Genomic DNA, 27671 nt, shown 5'->3' on the forward strand with positions numbered 1-27671 from the left:
ATGCCTATGTTCCGATGCCTAAACGATTCTTTAAATTGTCTTTCCTATTTTATTTTGTTTAAAGTAAAATCTTCCATTGCTGGTAATAATGATAAAATAATAAATATTTATTGATTTTAAAATACCAGTAAAGCTAAAATCGAAAGATCATCCCCCACAAGTGTATTTTGACGGTTAGGAAAATATCTGCATAATTAACGTGTGTTTTTTATGAAAATTGGGGAAAATAACAACTCTATAGTTAAATAATTAGAGATTTATAAATAACTAGCAGGGCTACCCGGCGTTGCTCGGGACCGTATAAACAACGAAAAAACAAAAGCAGATATTGAACATATGTTTTATTCTTAGGGGAGAGGAATCTTTCATCTCAAGTTTTAGCGTTACAAACAAACATTTTTTTGGGGGGCCCCCCTCGAAGATAACTGATCAGTTGACCAACTTCTAGTGGTCCGTTTGATGTGAAATTTCGATATTTGTCATCCGGGTGATGGGGCTTCGGTATGATACCAAATTTGTCAAGTTTGGTTCCGTCTTTCAAAAGTTTTCCCGTTACAAACAAACATACATACATACACACAGACGTTTGGCTTTTATATATATATATATATATATAGAAGATTGAAATCAGTAATTGTATCGGAATCGGGAAAAATATTGGAATCGTCCCATCACAAATATATGCAAATAATGATTTTTTTGACGGTAGCATCCCTAATCCCCCAAAATTCTCTAACTCAATATTTAGGAGTCTGAATCGATAATTTCGAACAGAATCAGTAAAAATATTGGAATCGTCCCATCACTAATATATATATATATATATATATATATATATGTGTGTGTGTGTGTTACCTAGATGTAAATCCAATGAAACTTGTGTGATTATTAAAGAGTGCTCAATGCAAGACAGAGCTGATGTATAGTCTGTTTATTATACAAACATTATCGGTTACATATGTGAATATATTTTTCACTGAAAGACAAAAGTGTTCTTGTCATATGTCCGCATGGCGCTGTTTCCAAGGAAGAAAAGAGAAAGAAAGGTGAAGCGGATGTAAGGTGCTCACACTCCCTTGTGACTAAAAATAGTAATGCTGGAATTAAGGGGCGATAATTATGTTTACCTTAATGTCACAGGTTTTGTGTTGGTGTATTAGCTATTTATGGAAATGCAATTCCCACATAACATGGGTTGTTTCCTTCCATATCAATATATTTATTTATAATGTTTAGTTTTAAAACATGCAAACAAAAAAAAATGATTTGCGTCGATTTTAAATAGTACCTCTTTTTTTATCATAAATTAAACTTCTGGAAGTATAAGCCATGTTTAGTTTCAGAACAGTTTCCGATGGTTCGTTGTTCTAAACAAGTCTTGAGAGGTGACTGGTTTGCAGTAGAGAGAACAGTTTCCGATGGTTCGTTGTTACACACAAGATCTGAGAGGTGACTAGTTTGCAGTAGACAGTTCCACAGAGCAAAATATTCTTATTGTGTCGAGACGGGGGGAAAAACATGCGAAATTGCTACAGAAAAGTTTTAATATTTATGGAGCAATTCTGGTAGCAAAACGTGAATTATGAGCTATGTTTCCAGATGTCAACAATTATTTTTATTTTTTTTTAAAGAAATTATTTGTTGAGATTTTATTATCTCCCTTGCCGGTGCAACCTAACACTGGATCATTTGGTCTATAGTTGAATGCTCTACACTGAGCTATGTTTCCAGATGTCAACAATTATTTTTATTTTTTTTTAAAGAAATTATTTGTTGAAATTTTATTATCTCCCTTGCCGGTGCAACCTAAAATATTCCCCTGTAAATATTTTTTTTTTATCTGTAAGGGAGAAAGACTATTTTTAAGTTGGGATTTTTTTGATACTTATGAATTTCTATACAAAACATATCTAAGACTGCACTGCACACTGCTCATACACCAACTCACAGTCCAAACAGGGCTTTATACAAGCCACCTCCCATATAAATTATATATATATAAAAAACAAATTAAATAAATAAGTAAAAAACAGCAATATATATATATATATATATATATATATATATATATATATGAAAAAATAATTTTAAAAAATAGTTAACTGAAGTAACATAAACTAATATAAAGGAAAAAAAAATTTTTTTGGATTTAAGCTAACCCACCTAACCCTAACCCTAACCCACCTATTCAAACCCAAATAAACACTAGCAACAAACATAAAAATAAATAAACAAACAATAATAAAGAATTGAATAAAAAAATGTTCCATCTATAACCACTTATAGTTTTATTAAAATAAATAAAATAACAATTTCCAAAGGAAAGTCAATCCAGTGTCCCCCTCCCCACTTATCTTCCTATTCCTGACAACCACACCCCCTAACCTAAACACCCCAACAGTCAGCTAAGAGAACCCCATCCCGCACACACCCTCCCCTCCTCTTTCACATCCTCCCTCTACTTATCTCCTTCAAAAGCCTGCTAGAGACTTGTGACCTGGATACACCAGGTCATTATACTCCATGTTTAAAAAGGAAGTGTCCTCTATAGTATCAGATCCGACCGAGTGGTTAATTGTAGGCATAGACCAATTCATACCATCTAAAAAATTCCAACAAAAACATAACAGCCAGCCATGGTTCTCCCCAGAATGTGCTGCTGCTATCGCGCACAGAAATCACTTTTTCCATAGCTACCAACGTAATAGATGCACTGAGACTAAAGCTGCTTTCAGGACTACCAGCAACCACTGTAAAAGAGTAATAAAAAATGCAAGAGAGCTATATGCCCAGTCTGTTAAATCCAAGGTAGCTGATTAGCGGCTTGGTTCCCACCAGTTTTGGCAAATAACAAATAGGATCCTGAACAGAAGTGTGCGTTTTATCCCACCATTATCAATGGACCAGAGGTTATCTCGTTCCACTGAACAAGCAAGGATGTAAATAAATTAAACAAAAAAATGAATACATAGCAGCAGAAAAAAAAAATAAAGACAACGAAATAGACATAGAATATACAAAATTAAAAAAAAGCTTACACTAAAGCAACAAGTTATAAACTAATATATATATATATATATACACATACACAAAAAACTTTCTAAAAAAAAAAAATGTTGATTACCTAAAACACACCATACATATAAATCCCCTCCTTACATTTGCTCCGAGGCTCCACACAGCCATTCAATTCATTTTCCGCTCCATCATCTAGCATGTTTTAAATCGATCTGTCACGTCCACTATTTGAAAAGGGAATTTTTTACAAAATATATTATGGATATTGTCACAGACATAACGAGTAAGACATTTGTATTTAATACAACTGAATAAATATATGTATATATAGACATATATGTATGTACTTATTGATTTGTAAATTGTCACTTGTTTTCGTCTTCCCTCACCAACATCGACTATATCTTATTCCTTGCATTGTGATAGGCTTCTAAATCTCTACTACATACCTATCGCACACAATGCTTCAAGCAAACTACATATCAGTTATATCTAAGAACACTGCCAGTTATTTAAAATAGCATTTGCACCAAAGACACCATTCACTCATGCATAAAACATTGTTGCCTCATCTGGGCTGGTGCATCTACCACATGTCTCCCACTCTTAAACAGGATCCAAAAAAGAGTCTCCAATCTAATATGTCCCACACTATCAGCCAAGCACCAACCTCTGTCCCATCACTGCAATATTAAACTCCTGTACCTGGTTTACAAATGTTTTAATGAAATGGCCTCTGATGAACTCTTAGCACTTGTGCCTCCTCGATGTTATTACTCCTGACTAACCTGACAAGCAGCAAAATCTCACCCATTCACTGTTGAGGTCCCTAGATACCGGAAAGCCTTTTATTTTCTTGCCTTAGACTGCTAGACTTTAAAATTCCCTCCCTGTTTTCTGCTTTCCTGGTTGTACTGACATGTAATATGAACTGACATCTTGCTACTCAAATTCCATGAACAAAGCTTCTTTCTTAGAACTGCACGCCTGTGAAACTCTGTTCCGTCTGCCTGCTTCCCACCTGACTACAACTTGGATGTCTTAAAGTCCAACGTTAACAAATTCCTAATGAACCGCCCCTTTAAGTAAACACTTCATCAAATCTCCACACTAACCAATAACCCTTATCCAAGTGGTGACCACCGTGTAAAAAAAAAAAAAACTCCTCATGATCCTCTGTTAGATGTGATCCAAAATAGTAGCCGCTTATGTTCCAAGTGACAATATGCCTTGTTTGAAGTGAAAAAGAAATAAAGGGGAAAAAACCCCCAAAAACTGTTTTCTATAATTTTTCTTTTTTTTTAATTTCAGATCCGAATTGGGCTGCACTTGACCTTGGAATGTTAATTTGCAAGAAATGTTCAGGTATTTTCTTTTTTATGAAAAAGTACAAAATTTCAAAATACTCGAGCAATATTAGCTAGTGTTTGGTTTCTTCGTATCAGGGTTCACACAAGCTTGAAAAGTCCTTGAATTTTCACTTTTGCCCTGAAAAGGCCTAGTGAAATGATAAAGTTGTCATCCTAAAGCTGAGTTTGGTATTGTGGGAGGTCATGTTTGTGATGTTCTTGACGTATGACCAAACGAAGGAGTCCAGCGAGTTCAGGTTAAGGAAGGAGGGAGGTAGGCCAGTGAGAGAAGGGTACAAAGTCGTAGCACTCCTTCTGACGCAAAGCCTGCGTCTCTGTGGACCAGTGCTGCTGCCATAATGAACTACTGTAGAACCCCAGGATACAGCATTAAAAATTAGTAACAGAATACATTATATAATCAAATGCCATTATAAATAACATCGTAAAGTGGGGCAAATATCATAATCAGGGTCTGGAAAAACGTCATATTCCACATCGTAACCTTAAAAAAAAACGTATCCTAGGGCCACCATATCCCGGGGTTCTACTGTATAATTAAATTACATATGAATAAACGGTATTTGTATTGAATAGAAATATTAAAATTTATTATATTTCTCTTTTCATGTTTTCATTGCAGGTGTTCATCGTGAATTTAATCAAGTTAAATCTCTCTTACTTGACTACAAAGTTTGGACACCGACATTAATTGAGGTAAGTCAAACTTATTATAAATGTGTTTAGCTTGATGCCTGTGACCCATGTTAGGAGTGAACTAATGAAAATGGAAGAAATCAAGATGTGGTAATAGAGTGGATAGGCATAGGATTAAGTGACCACGGTTGGCATGCGCCTGGTGTAAGGAAGGTATGAGACAAGAATGAACTGTGCTTGTTTGGTAGTTTTGCTTTGTATGGGAAAACTAGTGTGCTAGGTATTGATTTAGGCATTGTTTCAAAGTAGTGTTTGAATGTGGGAGAAAGGCAAAAACGTGCCCAGAGTTTATACCTTCAGAGGTCACATGTTTCTAGTTACTTTCCTCCCCATGAGGGCAAGGTTGGTTTTTGATTTGGGGAAAATATAGACCCATAAAAGAAGCATTGTGGACTGGAACAAAAATAAAAATTCTTTCAGTCCAGAAAGATCTCTCTTTCACTGACTCAGGACAAAATAAGTGTAGCACGAAAACAGATACTACACTTTGTTTTTCATACAAAAAAATATTTTGAAAAACTAAAAACCAAAAAACCGCTTCCATTAAGTCAAAAACAATCAGAAAATCACAAATGCATAAAAAAGAACTGAAAAAAGAAAATATTGCTTTCTTTTTGATAAATAAGAAAAAAAAAAATCAGTTTTTCATTGAGTATTTGCGGCAAGAGTTAAGACTCTTGAGATCCCACATCGATACTCGGAACTGACTATGTAAGTACCAAAATTTTTAACAGGAATTGGTTATCCAAGAGGACAACTCAACAAGTACTTGTTCACATTAGTTTACACACATAGAAATTGGAATCTTAGGAAGATCTCTATCATTCTAGCAATTATAGAAGCAGCTGGATTTGTGAAAAAAAGAATTAAAAGAAAACAAACTACCTGGCAAATATACCCAGTGAACCAAGTGCAAGAGAGATTCAAACAATCGGGTGGTTAGAATCTTAAGGAGATCTCTTGGTTAATGTATGTGATAGTGGGGTGAATGTCTGGCATCCTACTAGATGCCCCTGGCATGATAAAAATGTTTTCTGGGTTCTTATTCCTTGGGAAAACTTAAAATCCACCGTTTGATTGTTTCAGATGATGCAACACATTGGTAACGAAAACGCCAACAATTTCTGGGAATTTAACATGGATCCTTCCCTTAAGATCGACTCCAACACATCGGATGTTGACCGAAAGATTTTCATTGGCAATAAGTACAAAAAGAAACTCTTCATCAACGCCCACCATCGACAAAGTCAGATGAAACTACTCAACGAGGTAAGGCATTGTAAATAACATGCACTAATGAATATAAAAAAGAAAAGGTTTGAATCCTTAGATTTAACTACTTTACTATCTGTCTGCCTATCTGGTTGGGCTTCTTGCCCGGACCAATGTGAGTCTCTCTCTCTCTCTCTCTAGATTTGCCTGTCTTCCATTAACTGTCTCAGATCTTCAGGATCACAGTTGGCATCTCCTGTGCAATTTGTTGGATGAACGTGGATCTAGGTCGTCCTATGCTCGTGTGCCTGTTCTGTTGAGTTGATAGTAATACAGCTCTTGTTTTTTCCTCTGGCAATGACCAGTAAATCGTAGACATCGTTCCCTGATGGTAGTACATATGGCAGGTAGGTTGCCATAAAGTTGCTGCTTTGTGGGATGATCTTGCCAAGATATATTTAACACTGTTCTTCAAAGTATTTTTATTTTTTTTTTTTTCACACGGTGATCACCACTTATCAAGGCCCGGAAGCCACTCAGGGATAAGGGTTATTGCAAGTACAGTATGTAAGTGTAGAGATTTGATGAAGTGTTTACTTAAGGGGTCGGTTCATTAGGAATTTGTTAACGTTGGACTTGAAGACATCCAAGTTGTAGTCATGTGGGAAGCAGGCAGACGGAACAGAGTTCCACAGGCGTGCATTTCTAAGAAAGAAGCTTTGTTCATGGAATCCACGTTTTGGTTTAGGCACAGATAAAGAGTGGGGGAAATTTTTGACAGTGGATTCAGCTAGATGGGTGTTTTTTATGAAAGATTGGCGAGGGGGGGACCAGGGATTAGAGTTCAGAAGTATATGTGCTGTTTAGCTTTCTTTCCAATCTTTTGGTGAGTGTCTAGGTTGTAACACTGTAAACAAAGACAGACTCCACTGCCTTTTCAGTTTGTCAGTTAGCTTTTAAGTCCATACTGACCGCAGCTTATCTAATGCAACCCATGCTATTGAGACATAGATGTGTTTTTCGGTGGATGTGATGTGGCTGCCGAGATATTCAAAGTCATTTACTTGTTTAGTCGGTATTCTGTCCAGTGCAGAGTTTCCCAGTGGGGTTGGTACTGCCCACCAGGGAGGGGGGGGGGGCGCTACGAGACTTCAGGTGGGCACTGGCCGAATTCAGATAGATTGAGAGATAATGGAACATGCTCTGATGAACTCATAGCATTTGTGTCCCTTCGACGTACAAACTCTCAACTAATCCGACAAACAGCAAAATCCCGCCCCTTCACTGTTGAGGTCCATAGATGGTGGAAAACTTTATGCTCTAATAGTTTCTTTCCTTGAACTGCTAGAATTCAGCTTTCCTGATTGTACCATTTTCATGTGGGAGTGATTGTTACCAAATAGTCCTTTCACTCTCTGGAATGTCTTTGAGTTTAGTTATCTAGTCACTGGTCCTCTCTTCTCTCACCAAAGGTCAATATTTGACTGGAAGCACTCGTCATTTGGAAAAGTCTGGTTACAGAATTGTCTGCGGAAAAAAACTGATTCACTTCAAAATAAACAGCAAAGAAGAAATAACACTTTACTAACAATCATTTATTAACAATCATTTATTAACAATCATTTATTAACAATCATTTACTAACAATCATTTATTAACAATCATTTACTAACAATCATTTATTAACAATCATTTACTAACAATCATTTATTAACAATCATTTACTAACAATCATTTACTAACAATCATTTACTAACAATCATTTACTAACAATCATTTACTAACAATCATTTATTAACAATCATTTACTAACAATCATTTATTAACAATCATTTACTAACAATCATTTACTAACAATCATTTACTAACAATCATTTATTAACAATCATTTATTAACAATCATTTACTAACAATCATTTACTAACAATCATTTACTAACAATCATTTACTAACAATCATTTACTAACAATCATTTACTAACAATCATTTACTAACAATCATTTACTAACAATCATTTACTAACAATCATTTACTAACAATCATTTACTAACAATCATTTATTAACAATCATTTACTAACAATCATTTATTAACAATCATTTACTAACAATCATTTATTAACAATCATTTATTAACAATCATTTACTAACAATCATTTACTAACAATCATTTACTAACAATCATTTACTAACAATCATTTACTAACAATCATTTACTAACAATCATTTACTAACAATCATTTATTAACAATCATTTTCTTATAAAAAAATTATTGTTAAATATTCCAAGAGCATATACTGGGTGGAACGTAAAGAAAACAACACTACAGCTTTATTTTAAAACTTTTTTTGAAAAAAAAATCAATTCAGGTAACTTGATTATGTAGTAGAGCTGACATCTATTCTATGTAGCCGCCTTCAGCCTCACTCACAGCCTTGATACAGATCCGAAACTTGGAGCATGCCTTTTCCACAAGTGCTGGCAGGAGCTCGACGAATACTCGATGGATGTCGGTGATCAGACTGGTTTTGGTGCCGTAGGAGGTCATGTTGGTGATGTTCTTGACATATGACCAAACGAAGTAGTCTTGCAGGTTCAAGTTGGAAGTAGGGGTCCCAGTGTAGAAGAGTACCAACTCTTAGTACTTCTTCTGAAGCCAAGTCTGGGTCTCTTTGGACTTGTGGACCAACGCCGAGTCCTACTGCAACACCCAGGGTCTGTCAGCTGCCACCTGATTGCACCAGAAGATCACCACAGTCTTCAGCACATCCAGGGACACTTTGCTGTTGACTTTCAAGCCGACATTGAAGATGCAAGATGCCATGATGTCGCCCTCACTTGGAACAACATCAAAGACCATAACCATGGCTGGAAACATTATTTGTGGTAATCTAACGATGCATTTTGAGGGTGCTGGCAATGGTCCTGTTTTCATAACTTGGATCAGAAGAGAGCATGAGTTGTACAGCGGCACATCTCCAATCTCGCTCGTTATACATTGTGTCATTTTCAGACATAATAGAGGCTCCTGTCACTCTCAGGATTTGTACACAACTGGCCAACTAGTAGATGGTCTGCAAAACAAAAAAAGAAAAAGAAAATCGGTTTTCGTTAAATGGAAATGTAATCATGTTGTCTTTTCTATGGTGACAATTTTATCATTCCACGCTGTATATATTCAATCATAGGCACAGTTTGCTGCATACAAGAAAGTAAATTGGACATTTTATATTCCTTTCTGATTTTCGATGGCTAGAGTCTTTTCTTGTTTTAACAGTTTTTCTAGTTTTGACTCGGAAACCTATATAAGAACGCTACTCTAGAAGTCGTGTCAGTTTGTTAATGGAGCAGTTAATGTGAAGTTACTAAGAATTCCAGTAAGTTTTCTCGAATGAAAATCCATCCGAAAGAAACTCCTTAAAGACCAACCACTGCATCAGTTGAAGAAACTGGAATTTTGGTAAATGCAAAGGTTTATATATATATATATATATATATATATATATATATAGATATATATATATATTCTCACTGAAGAATTATATTTTGGTACTTGCACAGTTTAGTCAAGACATTAAAAAATGAAAATATCGAAAAAAGTTTAAATGGTATGTATCCGTTATGGAACGAAGTTCTCCGAAAAAAAGTTTCATTTAATTTCATCAAGTAGTTTTTTTTTTTTTTTTTTAAATTTTTTTTTTACAGCGAAAAAATAATTTATGATACCGAGCAAAATGTTTGATTTTTTAGGAAGAAAAGCTACTAATAAAGATGGGGAGCGAGTGTCGATGCTTTAACTGGAGTTATCTCCCTTTGGCATTTCTAAAATTCAAACAAATTTTTTTAAAATCCAAGATGGTGCCTTCAACGCGCTCTCATAAAAATGTGTTTTTCCGCTGTAAAAAAAAACTACTTGATGAAATTAAGTGAAATATTTTTTTCGGAGAACTTCGTTCTATAACGGATACATACAATTTAAACTTTTTTTCAGTATTTTCATTTTTTAATGTCTTGACTAAACTGTACAAGTACCTATATTTTAATATATTAGATTTTCCCATACATAAAACATTTGATTTGAAGTTAGTAGCTATTATCTCCCTTTCATCGTCAACGCTATAGACCTTATAATTGCTTTCAAACTTGTAGCAGTAACATTAAGAAAGTGTATTTACTTGTAAATATTATTTTTTTTTAATTTTTTTATTTTTCTTCTTTTGAAGATTGTAATGCTGGGTATGGGGCAGCCAAACCAGCTGCCAACATTGCTCTGCTTTTTTATTGAAACCAATCGAGAGCTCTTTTTAGTATCCTCGCTGTTCCCTTAAGTGCAATTGTCTGAATCTCTTTTGCACTTGGTTCACCAGGAATATTAGTTAGGTAGGACTTCAGGTTCTTCTTCATAAGTCCTGTGGCCCCTATGATAACTGGTATGATTGATATCCCCTTTAGGTTCCAGTTTCTTGTCATATCATACATGAGACCTTGGTATTTGGTCTGTTTCTCTCTTTCAGCTCTGTTAAGACCGCCATCATTAGGAACACTCACTTCAATCAATGTTGCAACTCTCTCTGACTTATTCCATATAACTATGTTTTGTTTTATGTTAAAGTAAATATTTCTTTATTTTAACTGAGTTTTATTATTTTTTTTGTTTGTTGCGCGTTTATATCCCTGGACAGAAACGTAACACTGTACCTAACCTCTTTGCCAACTGATATTTTTTCCAGATTATTTTGTTCTGGGAATTAAAAGTCTGTCACACTTTTTTTTGTCATAATTATTCATGAGAACCTCACCAGTGAGGTACCAGTTCTTCCTTTTGAATATGTAAAATGTATTTGTGAATTTCGTATAAGCTTCATTTCAGGTAGAAATTAATTGGTAGTTATTTTTCAAATGAAATGATATCTATGTTGCATTGGTAATCTCCAACTGTCGGATGCAACGTATGCTCAGTTAAAAAAAAATAATTGTTCATTCAGATTTAATCTTTCATTTTGTTTTTTTTTTGGCTTCATAATATTTACAGGCTCTTCTTGAAAGCGTACAAACAGATGATGTCTTAAAAACAATGAGGATTTTATTCTCTGGTGCGGATGTAAGTTTCAAATTCTTTACCTCTATCTGTTTTTGAAATATGGACCGAACTGACTGTACCTATCCTCTCCTATTACTCTTCTTCCCTTTTTATCTCCCCACCCTTTCTCCTTCCTTCCTCTCCCCCACTATTGTCCCTTCCTTCCTCTCCCCCCACTATTGTCCCTTCCTTCCTCTCCCCCCACTATTGTCCCTTCCTTCCTCTCCCCCCACTGTTGTCCCTTCCTTCCTCTCCCCCCACTGTTGTCCCTTCCTTCCTCTCCCCCCACTATTGTCCCTTCTTTCCTCTCCCCCCACTATTGTCCCTTCTTTCCTCTCCCCCCACTGTTGTCCCTTCCTTCTTCTCCCCCCACTGTTGTCCCTTCCTTCCTCTCCCCCACTATTGCCCCTTCTTTCCTCTCCCCCCACTGTTATCCCTTCTTTCCTCTCCCCCCACTGTTATCCCTTCTTTCCTCTCCCCCACTGTTATCCCTTCCTTCCTCTCCCCCACTGTTATCCCTTCCTTCCTCTCCCCCCCACTGTTGTCCCTTCCTTCCTTTTCCCCCACTGTTGTCCTTTCCTCCCCCCCCCACTGTTGTCCCTTCCTTCCTCTTCCCCACTTTTTTCCCTTCCTTTCTTCTTTCGTCCCTTCCTTCAAATAAAATTGAAAATTATTAAAATCTGTTAAAAGTGTTATTTATTCTATTTATTTTGTCTACCATTAAATGTCATACCAACTTGCATACTACGTATAACGTTGTCTGGGAAACAATGTGATGTAGCCTCAGTCACAAACAAAGAAGAAAAAAGAATTTCAACTCGCTTTTTTTTTCCTTTTTTTTTTGCTGTACGACATTTATTTCTCCATTCTCTGTTTACCACTGTGACGCCTCACGGAATCGTCTTCTCTAACATCACCCACCTCTCTAATGTGATCGTCCTCTCTAATGTACTCTTTCTCCTTTTTATAGTCTTTCTTTACCAGTGACATCATTTCGAATATTATGGAGACATGTTGTCATACTTTAAAAAATCTGTGCTTTTTTTATGAATGAAATTTAATTTCTCACATATTTAAATGGTTATTTTTATGAAATTTAATTTCTCACGTATATAAATGGTTATTTTTTTGTTTTGTAGATTAATTACACTTCACCTGATCGACCAACGGAAACTGGTAAGCTTAAAATATTTGAAAAAAAAAAAAAATCGGTACTTGCGCAGAATTTGAACCCGACGTAACTAACTGGCCGCTTGGCTTTGCTCGAAACATGACATTTTTTTTTTTTTTTTTGGGTTGTGCCGTGGGTTTAAGGGTCGAAATTATTTCCATGCTGGGAAACAATATATCCTGGTCATAGTGCATCATTTATACCACTATCAACTGGTCACTGAGGTGTGACCGACAGACGTGTTATAGTAAATGTCTTAAAGTGGCCTCGGGAAGATATAAAGATGGCCGTCGTTAGGGCCTATGAGAAGAAAAGCATACCTGAGATGTTGGATGTGCTGTGTGGCTCCTTTTTCCAGGAAACGTCTTGACCTTTCACCCTTGGTGGTGTTCTGACTCGAGTTTTCTTTCTTCATTTTCCGGACCGCTTCGTTGTTCAATGAAGGCGTTTATGAATGCATTTATGGCAGACACAAGAAAAACGACACGCGACACAATTGTAATATATATAAAGTATAACTATTTTATTTTACAAAATATATATTACAAAAGGTTTAACAATTAAAAACTTGACAATAGGCTTTTCAAAGCTAACTTAACCTAACTAGTATTGAGGGAGGGGGTGCTCCCCCCACTTACGGAGAGACAGAATATGCGTTTTCACTTCATGGTGGTCGTGCAGGAAAAGAGAGAGCTCTAGGAAAGCTAATGATTGGAAGGCTGTTCTTTGTATCTCTACGCACATGGCCAAATAACTTCTGCAGAGTGTGTTAGAAACAGTGGCACGAATAAATAGTGCCACATATGAAATGACATTTTGTGGCATCTGCAACTCTAAAGTGGAGATGTTCATCGTTTATAAAATTAAGTACGACCGTTTGAGGATGTGTTGTTTTTGAACAAGAAAAAAAATTGTAAAAAAATAAAACTCGTTTTTTTTTTGTTTTTTCACAGTAAAAAAAATAAAATAAAACAAATTGTTACAGTAAGCCATCTCTTTTTATTTTAGTAATTTTTTTTTGTTGATTTTATTATATTTAAATGTTTCCTTCAATGGTTTTTTGAGTATAATTTGTTATGCTTTCATAATTGACAAACGCTGGCAGTTGACGTCATGTTCCGACCAGTGTTGATTAGACGTTGAGTTACATCTGGTTCAAATTGTACACCAGTACCAAAACAATCATAATGAATATTTAAAATTTTTATAACGTTATTTTTTTATCCAAATGTTTTATTGATTAAAAGATAACAAATCTGCACAAGTATTTTTTGATTTATTTTTGATGTGACATGAAGTGTTTTGCACCTGAAATGTGTTGGTTTGAAATATCACCAAGAGGCCTCCAGAGCACTAATAAAACAAAATTTTAAAACCCCATCCCCATCTGTTTTATTAGTATTAAAGTATGTCCTCAAATAAACTTGGCCTTCGGGTCCAGATCAAAGTGTAGTATCTGTTCTTCAGATGCTCCACTTCAATTTCTTGTTCTGTCAGTGGAGGAGAAATCCTTCACGACTGAGACAATTTTTATTTTTGTTCCTTTCCTCCGCATTAAAAAACGACCCTGGTGTCTAACTCTGTCCCGTGGGGAGACATTGTAAATAGGAACATGATAAACAAACTGACATTGTAACAAGAAGACAGTTTTAGTATTTATATAGTTTTTTGTTTACTTTTATTTACTTTTATTTATTTATTTTTATTTTTATTTATTTATATAGTTTTTTGTTTACTTATTTACTTTTATTTATTTATTTTTATTTATTTATATAGTATTTTATTTACTTTTATTTATTTATTTTTATTTATTTATATAGTTTTTTGTTTACTCTCTACTTATTCTCGTATTTCTCGTCCTTCCCCCACTATGCAGCATCTCATTGTATCTAATGTGTAAAAAATATAAAGGGTTTGTATTACTGTACACATAGATTCGAAAAAGTTGTCAAAAAACAAATATATAACAAATAAATGTTATCAAAGGCAACATAAGTTACTTTTCTACCTAACTAGATATATTTTTCGTGTTTTTATTCAATGTAACATATTTATTCAGCTCGAAAAACATACAGTGTTTACCGATGTATTAGAAAATTCAAGATGGTGTCTGATTATCTCTTTAACACGGTAAGTTTGGGAAAAGGTGTTATAAATAAAAAAAAATATACAAAATACTATTAAAAACCCACCGAATAGATGTCAACCTATGTCACGGTAACATATATTGAGCGAGTTTTTAACAGTATTTTATCCGGTTTTTTATTTATAACACCTTTTCCCAAACTTACCGTGTTAAAGAGAGAATCAGGCGCCATCTTGAATTTTTCAATACATTGGTAAATACTGTATGTTTTTTGAGCTGAATAAACATGTTACATTGAATAAAAACACGAAAAATATATCCAGTTTGGTAGAAAAGTAACTTATCTTGCCTTTGATAACATTTATTTATTATAGATTTGTTTTTTGACAACTTTTTCAAATCTATGTGTACAGTAATACAAACCCAATATAAATATATTTAAATTTCAAAACAAAAACTTTCAAATAGTTTCCTTCAAACGTAAAATTTTTAAATCCTCTATAAAATAAGTGTTTAGAATGAAATAAGGAAGAAATCTTATGTAAGTTTCATTTAAAAAAAATATTCAGTAGATAACGAGAAAAAAATAAAGATAAATAGTTAAAACATCAAAAAACATGAGAAATTTAAGAGACGGACAATTATAGTTCTTGCAAGCACCTATTAGACTATGTTTTCTTATAAGCTGCATTGCCTGAAGAGGTCTCTAGTTACTGGTAACTAACTGACCGAAACATGCTCATGAATGTGTAGCAACATATTACTGCTTATGTAAAAATAAATAGAGTATAGAAAAATAAAATTTTTTATACAATAACTGTTGATTTTACAGCAGTATTGCTTCCAACAAAGTCTTCACCAGCTGATGACTCTGGGTTCAGGCATAGTTTCGGGGCCGAAGCAGCATTACCACAAGCCCAGACCACTTCAGCAGTATCTCACAATAGCATCATACTTTGTTAAAGTGTCGTCAATAAAATAATATGCATCATGTTTCTTTAATAAAATAAAATTAATCTCCATCCAATTCATTGAACCAAACATTTTATTTTGTATTTATTTATTTTTTCCAGCTCTCTACCTTGCCAAAAAGACGAGTCAAAGATTACAGATTGTAAGTTCTTGATTTATTTGTAAGTTCTTATGTGACCATAATGTATTATGGTTTGAAATTTTTGAGATGAGGATTGATAATTTGTATTGTTAAGACTATCAGTCTCATCTTCGTTTTTATTCCTACAATGTTTTGACCGATCTAACCTACACCTTTCTTCAGATGCATCTTTTTAAAATTTGGAAATCTTTATTCAATTTGAGAACCTATGCAGACTTGTGAACTCTTTAACTAATATATAAAAGACTGTCTGTCTGTCTGTCTCCATATTTTCAAACTCTATCTCCTCTGAAACTAAAAGTTGGAGAACGGCGCTAGGGGCTTCAAATGATTGGATTTTTACGGACCATTCTTTTATGGGTCTTCAGCCAATTAAAATAGTATTTAAGGGGTCAAAAATGGGTTAAAATTGAAAAAAATCGTTAAACATTTTGTGCATTCATTTTAATTTATTTTTAATTTTTAATCGGTTCATACGCATGCCACATTGGTACAGTGGTAACGTCACCAGCTTTGAATGCTACGGTTTCGGTTTCAGTTATAGCTGATGGCACCCAAATACTTTTTTTTTTTACTTTTGAAATCACGAAATCTGGACAAATTAAAATATCATATTCAAGCGTATTTTATGACTGGGCAAAGCCCCCCCCCCCCCAGTCTAATATTCATTTAATGTTCACAAACAACATGAGTTGGAACAAATACATCGAGACATTGCCAAAGCTGCTGCAAAGAAGGTGAGCTCTCTTTTCTGTGCTAGAAAGTTACTCCTGCTTGAGAGTATCCCGTACCTCTACAAGGCCACCATTCACCATGGAGTATTGTTGCCACATTTGGGCTGGTACATCTGCCATTAGTCTCTCACTCATAGTCAGGGTCTAAAAAAGAGTATCCAATCTAATAGGTCTTGCACTATCAACCAAACTCTAACCTCTGTCCCATCACCAAAATGTGGCATCCCTGTGCCTGTTTTACAAGTATTTTAATGGAGAGTGCTCCGATAAGCTCAAAGTTCTTGTACAAAATCAGATGCATGTATGGCAGTAGTAGTAGTAACCAGAGGGGGAGGCAATTCCTGACTCACTGGATTTTGGTTTATTGTGTTTTATTTTGAATAAGATAAAAAAGAAAGAAAAAAAAAAATGGAGATTAGGCAGCATTTAAGTTAAAAAAAAATAAAAAATAAAAATAAAAAAATAAATAAATAAAAAAAAAAATAAATAAATAAAAAAAAAAATAAATAAATAAAAAAAATAAAAAAAAAATAAAAAAAAAAATGGTTGCCACCTGACAATCCTGTTATTAGCATATATGAAAAAAAAACAAAACATAAATATAAAAATAATCTTTTTCTTTGCAGGAATTTCTCCTCCAAAACCAAGCAGACAGTAAGTAAACTTTTATCTATTTTATATATTATATATATTCTCACTCGCAAATTCTAAAAACCATTTAGGTATTTGAGAACCTTTTTTGTGACCAAAAAGAAAATCTTTTAGGACTTTATGTGGTTTCCATTTGATTCTCACCTTTTTTTTCTGTCTTCTGCCATATTTCTATTTTCATAATGTTTTTTTTTTTTTAAATTGTAATTTCCTAACCTTGATGTAGCTCTGTTGAGTGAGGTTCGGAACCGACTAGCCTTTTCATTTTTTACCTTTTAATTCATCTTGTTATATTACCATTATAAAACTTTGCACCTTCAAATATAAATATATATATAAAAACCTTTTATAGATTTATGAGTCTCTGATGAGGTGTTTGGGATATCATTATATATCAAATAAAATGATATGAATGTGCTATAAATATACTTGTGGGATTTGAATTGTTTACAAATGCTATATACAGGGTGACCCCCCCCCTTGCAAAAAACGGGCCCCAACTCTAATTAGGCTCCGTTTCTTAGTGTTTTGTCTGAATGAAATGAAACTTTGGTTGTAACTAGTTTAGTATATTCAAAACATCACATCAAAACACAAGGGTCTTTGGGCTTTTTTTTTCTCCGTTGACTGTAAAATGCTCAGAAAAACAATTGAATGTCCTCTGTATATATATATCTATAATATAAAGCTGAATGTCTGTGTGTGTATATGTGTGTATGTCTGGTCACGAATAGGCTCCTATATGGTTAACTATTTTAAAAAAACTGATTACATATAATGATAGAAGATGTATCGAGACACAGGAATGGGTATGTTTGATCTGGTAGAATGGTGGTTCATTAAAATTGTGGGGTCTGCATACGTGCCTGGTCCATAAAGTATGGAAATAAATTTAAAAATTAAAAAAAAACGTTTACAAGTGTTTTTGATATAGATGTACATAATAATACTTTGATAAGTATGTTTTAACTTAAATAGGGATGGTATAATAAAATTGTGAGGTCTGTGTTCGCACCTGGCCTCCATAGAATGGAAATAGGCACAAACTTTAATAAAGACTTTTCATATCTATCTGCGTAAGTATACTTTGATAATTATGTTTCAGTTTGAAGAAATATGGTATAATAAAATTATGGTGTGTTCGTTCGCGCCTGACTTCCATAGAATGGAAATATGTCACAAAGTTTAACAAGGTTTTTTAATATAGATCCACAGAATATTGTGATAAGTGTTTCAGTGTGAACATGTATGGTATAATAAATTATGGGGTTTATCTATTTTAGTTTTACTTTCATCATATTTTGCTTTGGTTTTGATACCCTCAAATTCGAAGCTATCTCTTTACAACCCTCCCTTTTCATAACCTATCATACTTTAATAAATCAGAGTCCATTTTCTGTAGGTTGCTTTTGAACCCAATCAACGACGGGTACTTTTGCTAGTATAACTATATATATATATATATATATATATATATATATATATATATATATATATATATATATATATATAACTCTAACCGATTCTGTTCTTAGTGTGTGTATATATATAATGAAGCAAGGATGGAATACTGTTGCCATATCTGGGCAGGAGCTGCTAAAAACAGCCTATCCTGCCTTGACAGAGTACAAAATACTCCGTGGCTTAGTGGGGGATGCCCTTTTCTCTACCCTGCAACCTCTCTCCCACAGAAGAGACGTTGCGAGCATATCCTTGTTTTATCGTTATTTCCATGGCAGGTGCTCGTTTGAACTCCAATCTCTGGTCCCCCCTCGCCAATCTTTCACGAAAAACACCCGTCTAGCTGAATCCACTGTCAAAAATTTCCCCCACTCTTTATCTGTGCCTAAATCAAAACGTGGATTCCATGAACAAAGCTTCTTTCTTAGAAATGCATGCCTGTGGAACTCTGTTCCGTCTGCCTGCTTCCCACCGGACTACAACTTGGATGTCTTCAAGTCCAACGTTAACAAATTCCTAATGAACCGGTCCCTTAAGTAAACACTTCATCAAATCTCCACACTAACGTAATGTATTTGCAATAACCCTTATCCCTGAGTGGCTTCCGGGCCTTGATAAGTGGTGATCACTGTGTAAAAAAAAAAAAAAAAAAAAAAAAAAAGCATTTAGCTTTGAAATGCCATGGTCTAAAGAGGTTCTTTCTTCCTTTATATCCTCTTCCCTAATTATTAATTTGATGATATAATAAAGTTGTATCTAATTTTTGTTCCTCATCTTTTATTTGAGACACACACACACACATACACATACATATATATATATATATATATATATATATATATATATATATATATATATACACTTTGTTTTATTTTACTTCAGTCGAAGTTCTCAGAAATCAAGGGGCCCACTACCTGGGGCTAACACTTGAACTCTATATGAGATAACATAGATATTCGAATGTTCCATTAAAGTTCTTTATCTCTCAAACACCGAGTTAGTAAAGAAATTGAAGAGAACAAGTTTCTTCTCCCTCAATTAACCATTTTCATAAGCTGTAGTATATCTTGCGTTTTGATCTCTTGGTCTTACTGGATTCCAGGACAAGAATTTATCTAGTCTGGTGGAGTATCCAACTTCGTGCTATTAATTGAGGTAACATCGCTTGGAGAAGGCGCACCATTCCTTGTAAAAGCTAATGTGAGTTAGCTATAGAGGAGATCTTATTTGGGCAGTGAATACTGAATGTGATTTTGAATATTTTGGTGAGGGTTTACTTCTAGGGAAAAGGATCCTCATGCCAGTTTGTTCTGACAAACCCCTGTATAGAGAGACTGTAGACATTGTGTATTATTGCGTGATAGAAAAGTGTAGGGAAAATACTTCAACTGTGCTCTATCAGAAGTTTGGAATTAGTTGGGTTTTACCTTGTTATTTTCCTTCTGCAAGGGAGGTAATTTAAATTTAAATAAAATTAGTATATATATTTTATAGAGACTAATTGGAACTTTTATTTCCTCTTTTTCAGAAATGACAAGTTTTTCAGGGGGAGATAACTGTGATGAGGTGAGTTCTAATATGATTAAACTGCAGCCTTTTATGGCTTTCTAGATGCATTTATTCAAATTTTGTTTGAGGTTTCGGTATGGTGTTTATCCAGAATTCACCCTATTTATCTCTATATATTATGAAAGTGACCTTGTCTGTCTGCAGAATGGTCTCTACCAAACTCCTGTGTAGATTTTTGGTCCGCAAACTTGATATATGGGGTATTCAGACCTGTGGAACAAAATCAAAAAATAGCTCTTAAGGGGTCAAAATGCTTGAGGCATGCATGAATATATATTTATGTTTAACTGTATCAGTTTGATTCTTGCTGATGGCACTTGAGTCATTTTTTTCTTTTAAACTTTTGAAATCAGTACTATATATTGGGCACAATATAATAACCAATAGAGAATTGGCTCTATAATAATAAATTGGAAAAGTATATAAATTAAAATATCATATTTAATTGTATTTTTTGATTGGGCATTACTGAATGGTGTGCGAGTATATACAGTAGAACCCCGGGACACAGTTTTTTCAGGTTACAATGTATAATATGATGTTTTCCCAACCCCTGGTTACAGTATTTGCCCCATCTTAGTGTTATTTATAATGTTATTTGATTATATACATGTGTATTATATACTGTATTGTATTTTGTTGCTAATTTTTAATGCTAGAGAGCTGAATGTTTTGGTTTCAATTCTAACTGACGGCACCCAAATCATATATTTGTTTTTAAACTTTTGAAATCATTTCTATATATTGGGTACAATATAATAATCAATACAGAATTGAATCACGTATACATATATATATATATATATATATATATATATATGTATATGTATATATTTTTTATTATTTTTAAAACAGTAATCTACAGACATGCATGTTTCAATGTTCCTACCTCTCTTCAGTGTAGCTTGACTATGTCTCTAGGAATTGAACCCCGGACCATGTATATTACAGTCCAGTGTGTTAACTCTTATGCTATGAAGTCTTAAATAATTTTTCTGCTTCTTTGTATCCTTCATAAACTTATGTAGATTTCTTGTTGATTTTTTAAACAATAAATACGGTTAAGAAGCGTCTTTGCCTCAAAGATCGTTTTACTTAGAAAATCGACCATATTTTATTTGGACGTAGATAAATAATATAAATAGTTTGATTCCTAGAGACACAATCCAGCTACGCTGAGGAGAGGTAGGATCACAAAGCATGCATGTCTGTAGATTACTGTTTTAAAAACAATTAAAAATAAATTAAAATATTATTTACCTACGTCCAAATAAAATATATAAGCAAGTGCTCTTCATGTAATTTCTCTTCGTGTATAGTCATGTAAATAAACAGACGTGTCTCTCTGCATCTTTGTGTGTAAGTGTTAATTCATTTATTTTTTGTCAATCATTGATATAACTTCCCATATGAATTTTATGTGACACAAGCAAGGTATGTTTTTTATTTAATTCATAATTAACTAACAAAGGTTATTAATTAACCTACAAATTTCGCTATTATAGTGTAGTTGCACCAATAATTCTTTTCAAAACCTATTTTTTAATTCCTATTTTTTTCTTTTTTCTTCTAGATCGTAGCAATGAGAAATGCTGTTCATCATCAAGGTTATCTTTACAAAACTGGAATGAATATGAAAGGTATGAATATTTTTCGATTTTAAATATGGTCTTAGTTTTGGTTGATTTTGATTTGCAAAAATTAAAAGTAAAGAAAAATCTTTATGATGTATATACTTGTCATGCAACGAAGATGACATATTCCAAAAATCATATAATTTGACGAGTTATTTATTATTTATTTTTTTTTTGCTTAGTCCCCCCGACAAAAGGAAGGTGGACTTGTAAATTCGCCCTTGTCCGTTCGTCTGTTCACACTTTTCTCAATAACTATGCTTCGGAATTTTTTTTAATTTTGCACAAACATTAAACATGATATGAGTAAAAAAAAAAAAAGTAACAGAATGGATTTTCCGGGAAAACTCCGGTTGCCTTTCAGGTTGAAATGGCTAAAATTGACACTTTTGTGCCTATTAAAAAAAAATTGATGCCTTAGATTTTTATAAAACTTTCTGAAAAGTTGTAACTAACTGATTTCTATATAATTTTGTTTGTCTATACTTCGCGATAGTTCTTGGGTGTGCTCCAGGGGCTCTTTTAGGGCTAGTGCCGAACTTAATCATTTTTTTATGCCTCATTCACTGTGCACTCACGGGGAACCATGCATGTTTAACTTGTTATTATTAAAAACGATCAAATTAAATTGATGGGAGAGAAAACCATTTGCTTGAAATTAGGGGAGGACAACCTTGTTGGATTATTTTCTTTTCAAGAACTCATCAATGGCTGCTAAAAATACTTAAAAATCGTAAAATTTGATTTTCTTCAATAAAATAAAAAAAACTACTTGATCAATTTTCGCTATTTTTGGAAGATAACATTTTCATCACATGACGAGTAGATATACCATAAAGAGTTTTCTTTATTTTTGTTTTTCAAAATACAAGGTGACTTCAATAAGTTTTCAGATTTTTTTATTGATAGTACATATGAAACTCTAGTCCCCTCCAAAGTAATCTCCTCTGGCTGCAATACAGTTGTTTAAAACATTTTTATTGCATATCGTTCTTAAATGTCCTCATGTCCAGAATGCATTTTTTAAAATTCATCAGCTGTGGCAATCAGGCTTTAATAGGGTGTATTCCAATTTCTTGCTGTTCATTTGAACATGAAATCATAAAAATTAGTCAGTCATCTCATAAGATGTGTAGCAATAAGATACTGAATTTTCAAGAGTCTACGACAATTTTCAATGCCTGTACAAAAACGTCTGAAAGCTTATTGGAGGCACTTTGTAAGTGCAAATCTAAATAAAGATGGAGTCTTGTAATTTCAAAAGAAATACTAGCAAGAAATATCCTGCTCGCTGAATTGCCCAGAATTCCCCATAAAATAAATGAAAATCTGCATGCCCATGACGAATCGAAAATATCGTATTCCGAAACTTTTGTAAATTGATCAAGTAATGACAAATATACTATTACGTTGTTGCATAAGCCCCCCCCCCTCCTTTTTTTTTTTTTTTTTTTTTTTTAAAGAAAATCAAAGAATTTTAATAGCAAAAGTAAGTTTGTGTGGGACCCAAGCTCCAAGTTTTTCTGTGAATCCAATCAACTGAAGGTGGGGTGAAATTGTCGCAAAATCACACTTCATCTATTCACCTAATTTTCTACATGTCTGATGGCCATCTTCCTTCAAAAGAACTCTTAGGTGGTCTTCGGCTACCTTGATTATTCTTCCGGAACGAGGAGCGTCATTGAGATCAAAATTACTGTTAGAATCTTGTAAACCAATCTTGAACAGTTCTCTCAGCTATATCATTTTCTCCATATATGGCACAAATATCCTTGGTCACTTCATTCGCTTTTTTAACCTCGATTAAAGGCGAAAAGAAGGTGTGAAAAATGTGATTTTTTTTATCTACTTGACAATCCATTTGACAGTTCTGAAAATCAAGAAAAAATTATGAGCAAAAAAACGACAACTATTTTTTTTGTAGAACAGAATACGTGCTTTTTAATGATATATGACACTTTGCCAAATATCAAAACATGTTTTACAACAGAAAATTTTTATGAAACAACGGGAACTTATGCAATAACCTGATATAATTGAAAATTCCTTTAGTATTGTCATTACTTTTTTACTACAGTGTTTCCCACAAACTGCATTGTCATAGTCTTTAGACACAACTCCTTTCATTGATATTGTTTTTTTCATTCCCTTTCTAAAACGCAATCATGTTCTGCAAAACCCAAATTAATAACAACAATTTTCCTCTTGAAAAAAAAACAAACCAAACCAAACACCATGAATAAATATTTGAATATATAAAAAACTTGAAAAATAAAAAACTTTTTTCCAAATTTACTGGATTCAGCTATAAATAACCTGAAAAGAGGTTGATATGCCGTAAAACAAAATAACCAAACCAAACTCTTTAAATTAATATTTATCACGTCACAATATTCACGATTTGAAATAATTATAAAGAATAATAAAACAGTGGATTTCTATTAATTTTAACATGTGCATACAACCTCTACCTTTGACAGCTAGAAACTGTGCTGAACGCTATAATGACCAGTAAGAAAAAAAAAAAAAAAGAAGTATTATCTAAACCCTCCTGAGGAAGGATTTTGTATAAGCTGAAAATTAGAAATTTTAAATAAATATTTATTTGAAAATAAAAACCCTGTAAGAGTCTGATTTTTTAACTGCGATCCGAAACATTGGATTTCTATTAATTTTAAAAATAATAAGCATTTTGTAACGATAAACATTTTGATAATTTCAGTTTAAGTTTATCTTAAATGTAATCATAAAAAAAGAAATGAAAAAAATGTTGAGAAACAAAACTATATTATAATAAAAAAAAAATCATTGTACTAAAAAAATAGTAACAACTAATTAATGATTAATAAAATGTTCTCTTTTAAACCAATATGCAAATTAATTAGCTTAACTAGTATTGTGTATGCATAAAGCTGTATATAAAAAAGATGACGCTTCTATCCGGTAAGATTGAATTAAATTGAATTAACTTATAATAGGGCATTTTGACTTTAATGCGAGAAATTAGCCCAATTTCAACATTTATTAATTTAGACTAGATAAGGTTAAACAGCAGGGCTGCGGCTGCTGCTGAAGTTTATCTAGTTTAATTTTGTTCTGTTAATACTTTCAGGGGAGATCACTCAGCTTAACACATTACTATATTAAGATTCTGAAATTTTATTGAAACATTATCATGACTATATAAATAAGACAGATGTATGCATGTGTGAAAATACTTAACTAAAAAATTCTTGAACTACTGGTAACATAACACTGAAATTAACATTAATCATATAAAGTAAAATTTTTGTTTGAATCGATGAATAACGCATACAGAAATATATCGGCAAGTTTTACGTTTTACCATTCTGTTTTTTTTTCTTTTAGCTTCTGATTTTCTTCGCCGCTGGTGCATTTTAGAACGGTGCAATTTCAGTTACTACGCAGACAAAAAGGTAAATTTCCTTTGAATTAACACCTGAATATTGCCAACGGAATAACCTGAAAACAAACGATGCCAATGTCGGAAAGTTCCTGCTTTTTTTCATCTCCATAAGAATTTACGCCATGACAATATTATAATTAACACTGGACATAAAATTTGCTTATTTCCATTGCTGACATTCTCTTGGTTCACAATGGAAAGTAGAATCCCAAGGTTTGCTGCAATTTTTTGCTTATGTCTACAATCAGATTTATTAATCTTATGACTTTTAAAATTCTAATTCTGCTTTTAGCCCCATGTTATACTTATATTAAAAATATATATAATAGATACATTAATATATATAGATAGATGAACTACATATAATAGATATATTAATATATTATCAACACGAGAAAGCATTTGGACCAAAGCAACCAACGCAACAACGAATAAGGCTGTCTGGTATACTTTTCGAAATATCAATAAGGAGCAGTACGCTTTCCCTATATGGGGATATCACTTTCTCCCATGGGCCTATTTTCTGCCCACCCAGATTTATAACCCCGAACGACATTGGACTCCTTCCGATAATGGACTACCCAGGTTGTATCAACTTCTCTTTTCGTATAATTTTCTCCAGATAATTATCCACAACCACTCAAAAAACTAATTTCAATAATTGTGCTGAAAAGCAAAATAGCGTCCATTCGCAGCTGAACATTTTGCTAACTGCATTTCATTTCCTCTGATGATATGAGCCATTGTTGAAAATCCATGGATTAAGGAAATTAAAATAACCCTTTCTATATATTCCTTTTGTCAAGCAATAAATTCTTAAATCGAATATATGTCTCTATATATATATTTTTTTCAGAATTTAAAATTAAACCACAAAACTGATATATTGCTTTATTCTTAAATATTGAGCTTTTCCTTTTTAGCTAGGATCTCCTTGAAAGTATTACTTCATGTAATATTTATCAGGATTTTTCATCTGAATTCTATCAGTGTCTTATCTCACTTATATTTTAATATATATATATATATATATATATATATATATATATATATATATATTAAAGAAACTATCTATAAATACATATGTTAAAGAAATTGTATATATTTATATATTGAAGAAACATATATATATATATATATATATATATAAGCAAATATATTCAAGAAACTATGTGTGTGTATATATATATAGAGAGAGAGAGAGAGAGAAAGAGAACAAATATAAAGAAACGATATATACACTTGTGCCCGATATTATTCATACCCCCCTTGAAAATTGAGTTTATTAGGTGTAACTTTTGTAAGAATTTATTGTTTACGTCCATATTGATACATATTCTTAATAAACCTCTTCTGATCATTTTCGTCATTTTAAAATCTCGGGATACTTGTAATAAAAGAAATATACAGCTATTTATAAAATCTGCAATGTTCAAAAATAATCATACCCCCTTATTTTTTCAGTATTAATCGAGTTTCTGACTGTTTGTTTTCTGTTTGATTCTTATTTTGAATGCTTTTATACAACCTTTGATTAATTTCATTTCGTTTTTTGCATTTTTCAGAAATTAAAATGATATCAACTGAAAACCAATAAAAGAATAAAAATTATTAGAATGGGGAAGAAAAAAGAGCTTAGTAATGATCTTAGGACTAAAATTGTGAATTCACATAAAGATGGTTTAGGTTACAAGTCAATTTCCAAGAAATTTGAGGTCCCTACAGCAACAGTACAGAGCATCATCAAAAAATTCCAGAGCCACCACACAACAAACAACTTGATTGGTAGAGGAAGGAAAAGGAAACTGTCTGCTAGAGCCACCAGGAATATTGTAAGAAGTGTTAATGCAAATCCAACCACCACTAATAAGGACATTTTAGAAAATCTGGAGTCTTCTGGCATAAAAATATCAAGGCAAACATTGCAAAGGACTCTGCATGAAAATGGTCTGAAAGGAAGAAGACCAAGAAGGACTCCATTGCACACCGGAAAACACCTTGCAGCACGTCTAAAGTTTGCTAGGACCCATGTGAATTCTCCAGAGTCCGTTTTCTCAAGTATTTTGTGGACTGACGAAACAAAAATTGAATTGTTTGGCCATATGGATGCTTCTTACGTTTGAAGGAAGAAAGGAGAAGCTTACAACCCAAAGAACACCATACCCACGGTGAAACATGGTGGTGGTAGCCTAATGTTTTGGGGCTCCTTTTCGGCTAGTGGTCCAGGTAGTTTGGTCAAGATAGATGGAACCATGAAGAAGGAGCAATATTTGGAGATACTCCAGAAAAACATTAGACAGGATGCGGAGAAGCTCCATTTAGGACCAAACTGGGTCCTTCAACAGGATAATGATCCAAAACATACTGCCAAAATAGTCAAGAAATGGTTTGAGGATAATCAAATTAATGTTTTGGAATGGCCTAGCCAGAGTCCCGACCTGAACCCTAT

The 27671-nt window shown here is 33.3% G+C and overlaps 1 protein-coding gene across 3 annotated transcripts in view; it reads left to right on the plus strand.

Annotated features, from left to right (window-relative positions):
* Positions 1-27671, plus strand: part of LOC145266631 (arf-GAP with Rho-GAP domain, ANK repeat and PH domain-containing protein 2-like) — a 277212-nt gene that overhangs the window by 183648 nt on the left and 65893 nt on the right. For all 3 annotated transcript variants that reach the window (XM_080122551.1, XM_080122552.1, XM_080122553.1), the window contains 10 exons: positions 4330-4383; positions 5011-5084; positions 6171-6353; positions 11328-11396; positions 12515-12551; positions 15706-15746; positions 17107-17134; positions 20121-20158; positions 21735-21801; positions 25165-25232. In XM_080122551.1, the coding sequence (XP_079978677.1) occupies positions 4330-4383; positions 5011-5084; positions 6171-6353; positions 11328-11396; positions 12515-12551; positions 15706-15746; positions 17107-17134; positions 20121-20158; positions 21735-21801; positions 25165-25232 (659 nt within the window). The remainder of the gene's footprint in view (positions 1-4329; positions 4384-5010; positions 5085-6170; positions 6354-11327; positions 11397-12514; positions 12552-15705; positions 15747-17106; positions 17135-20120; positions 20159-21734; positions 21802-25164; positions 25233-27671) is intronic.

This window comes from Euprymna scolopes, chromosome 41 (genome assembly GCF_053919585.1).
Source record: "Euprymna scolopes isolate OS-2025 chromosome 41, ASM5391958v1, whole genome shotgun sequence".
Lineage (NCBI taxonomy): Eukaryota > Metazoa > Mollusca > Cephalopoda > Sepiida > Sepiolidae > Euprymna > Euprymna scolopes.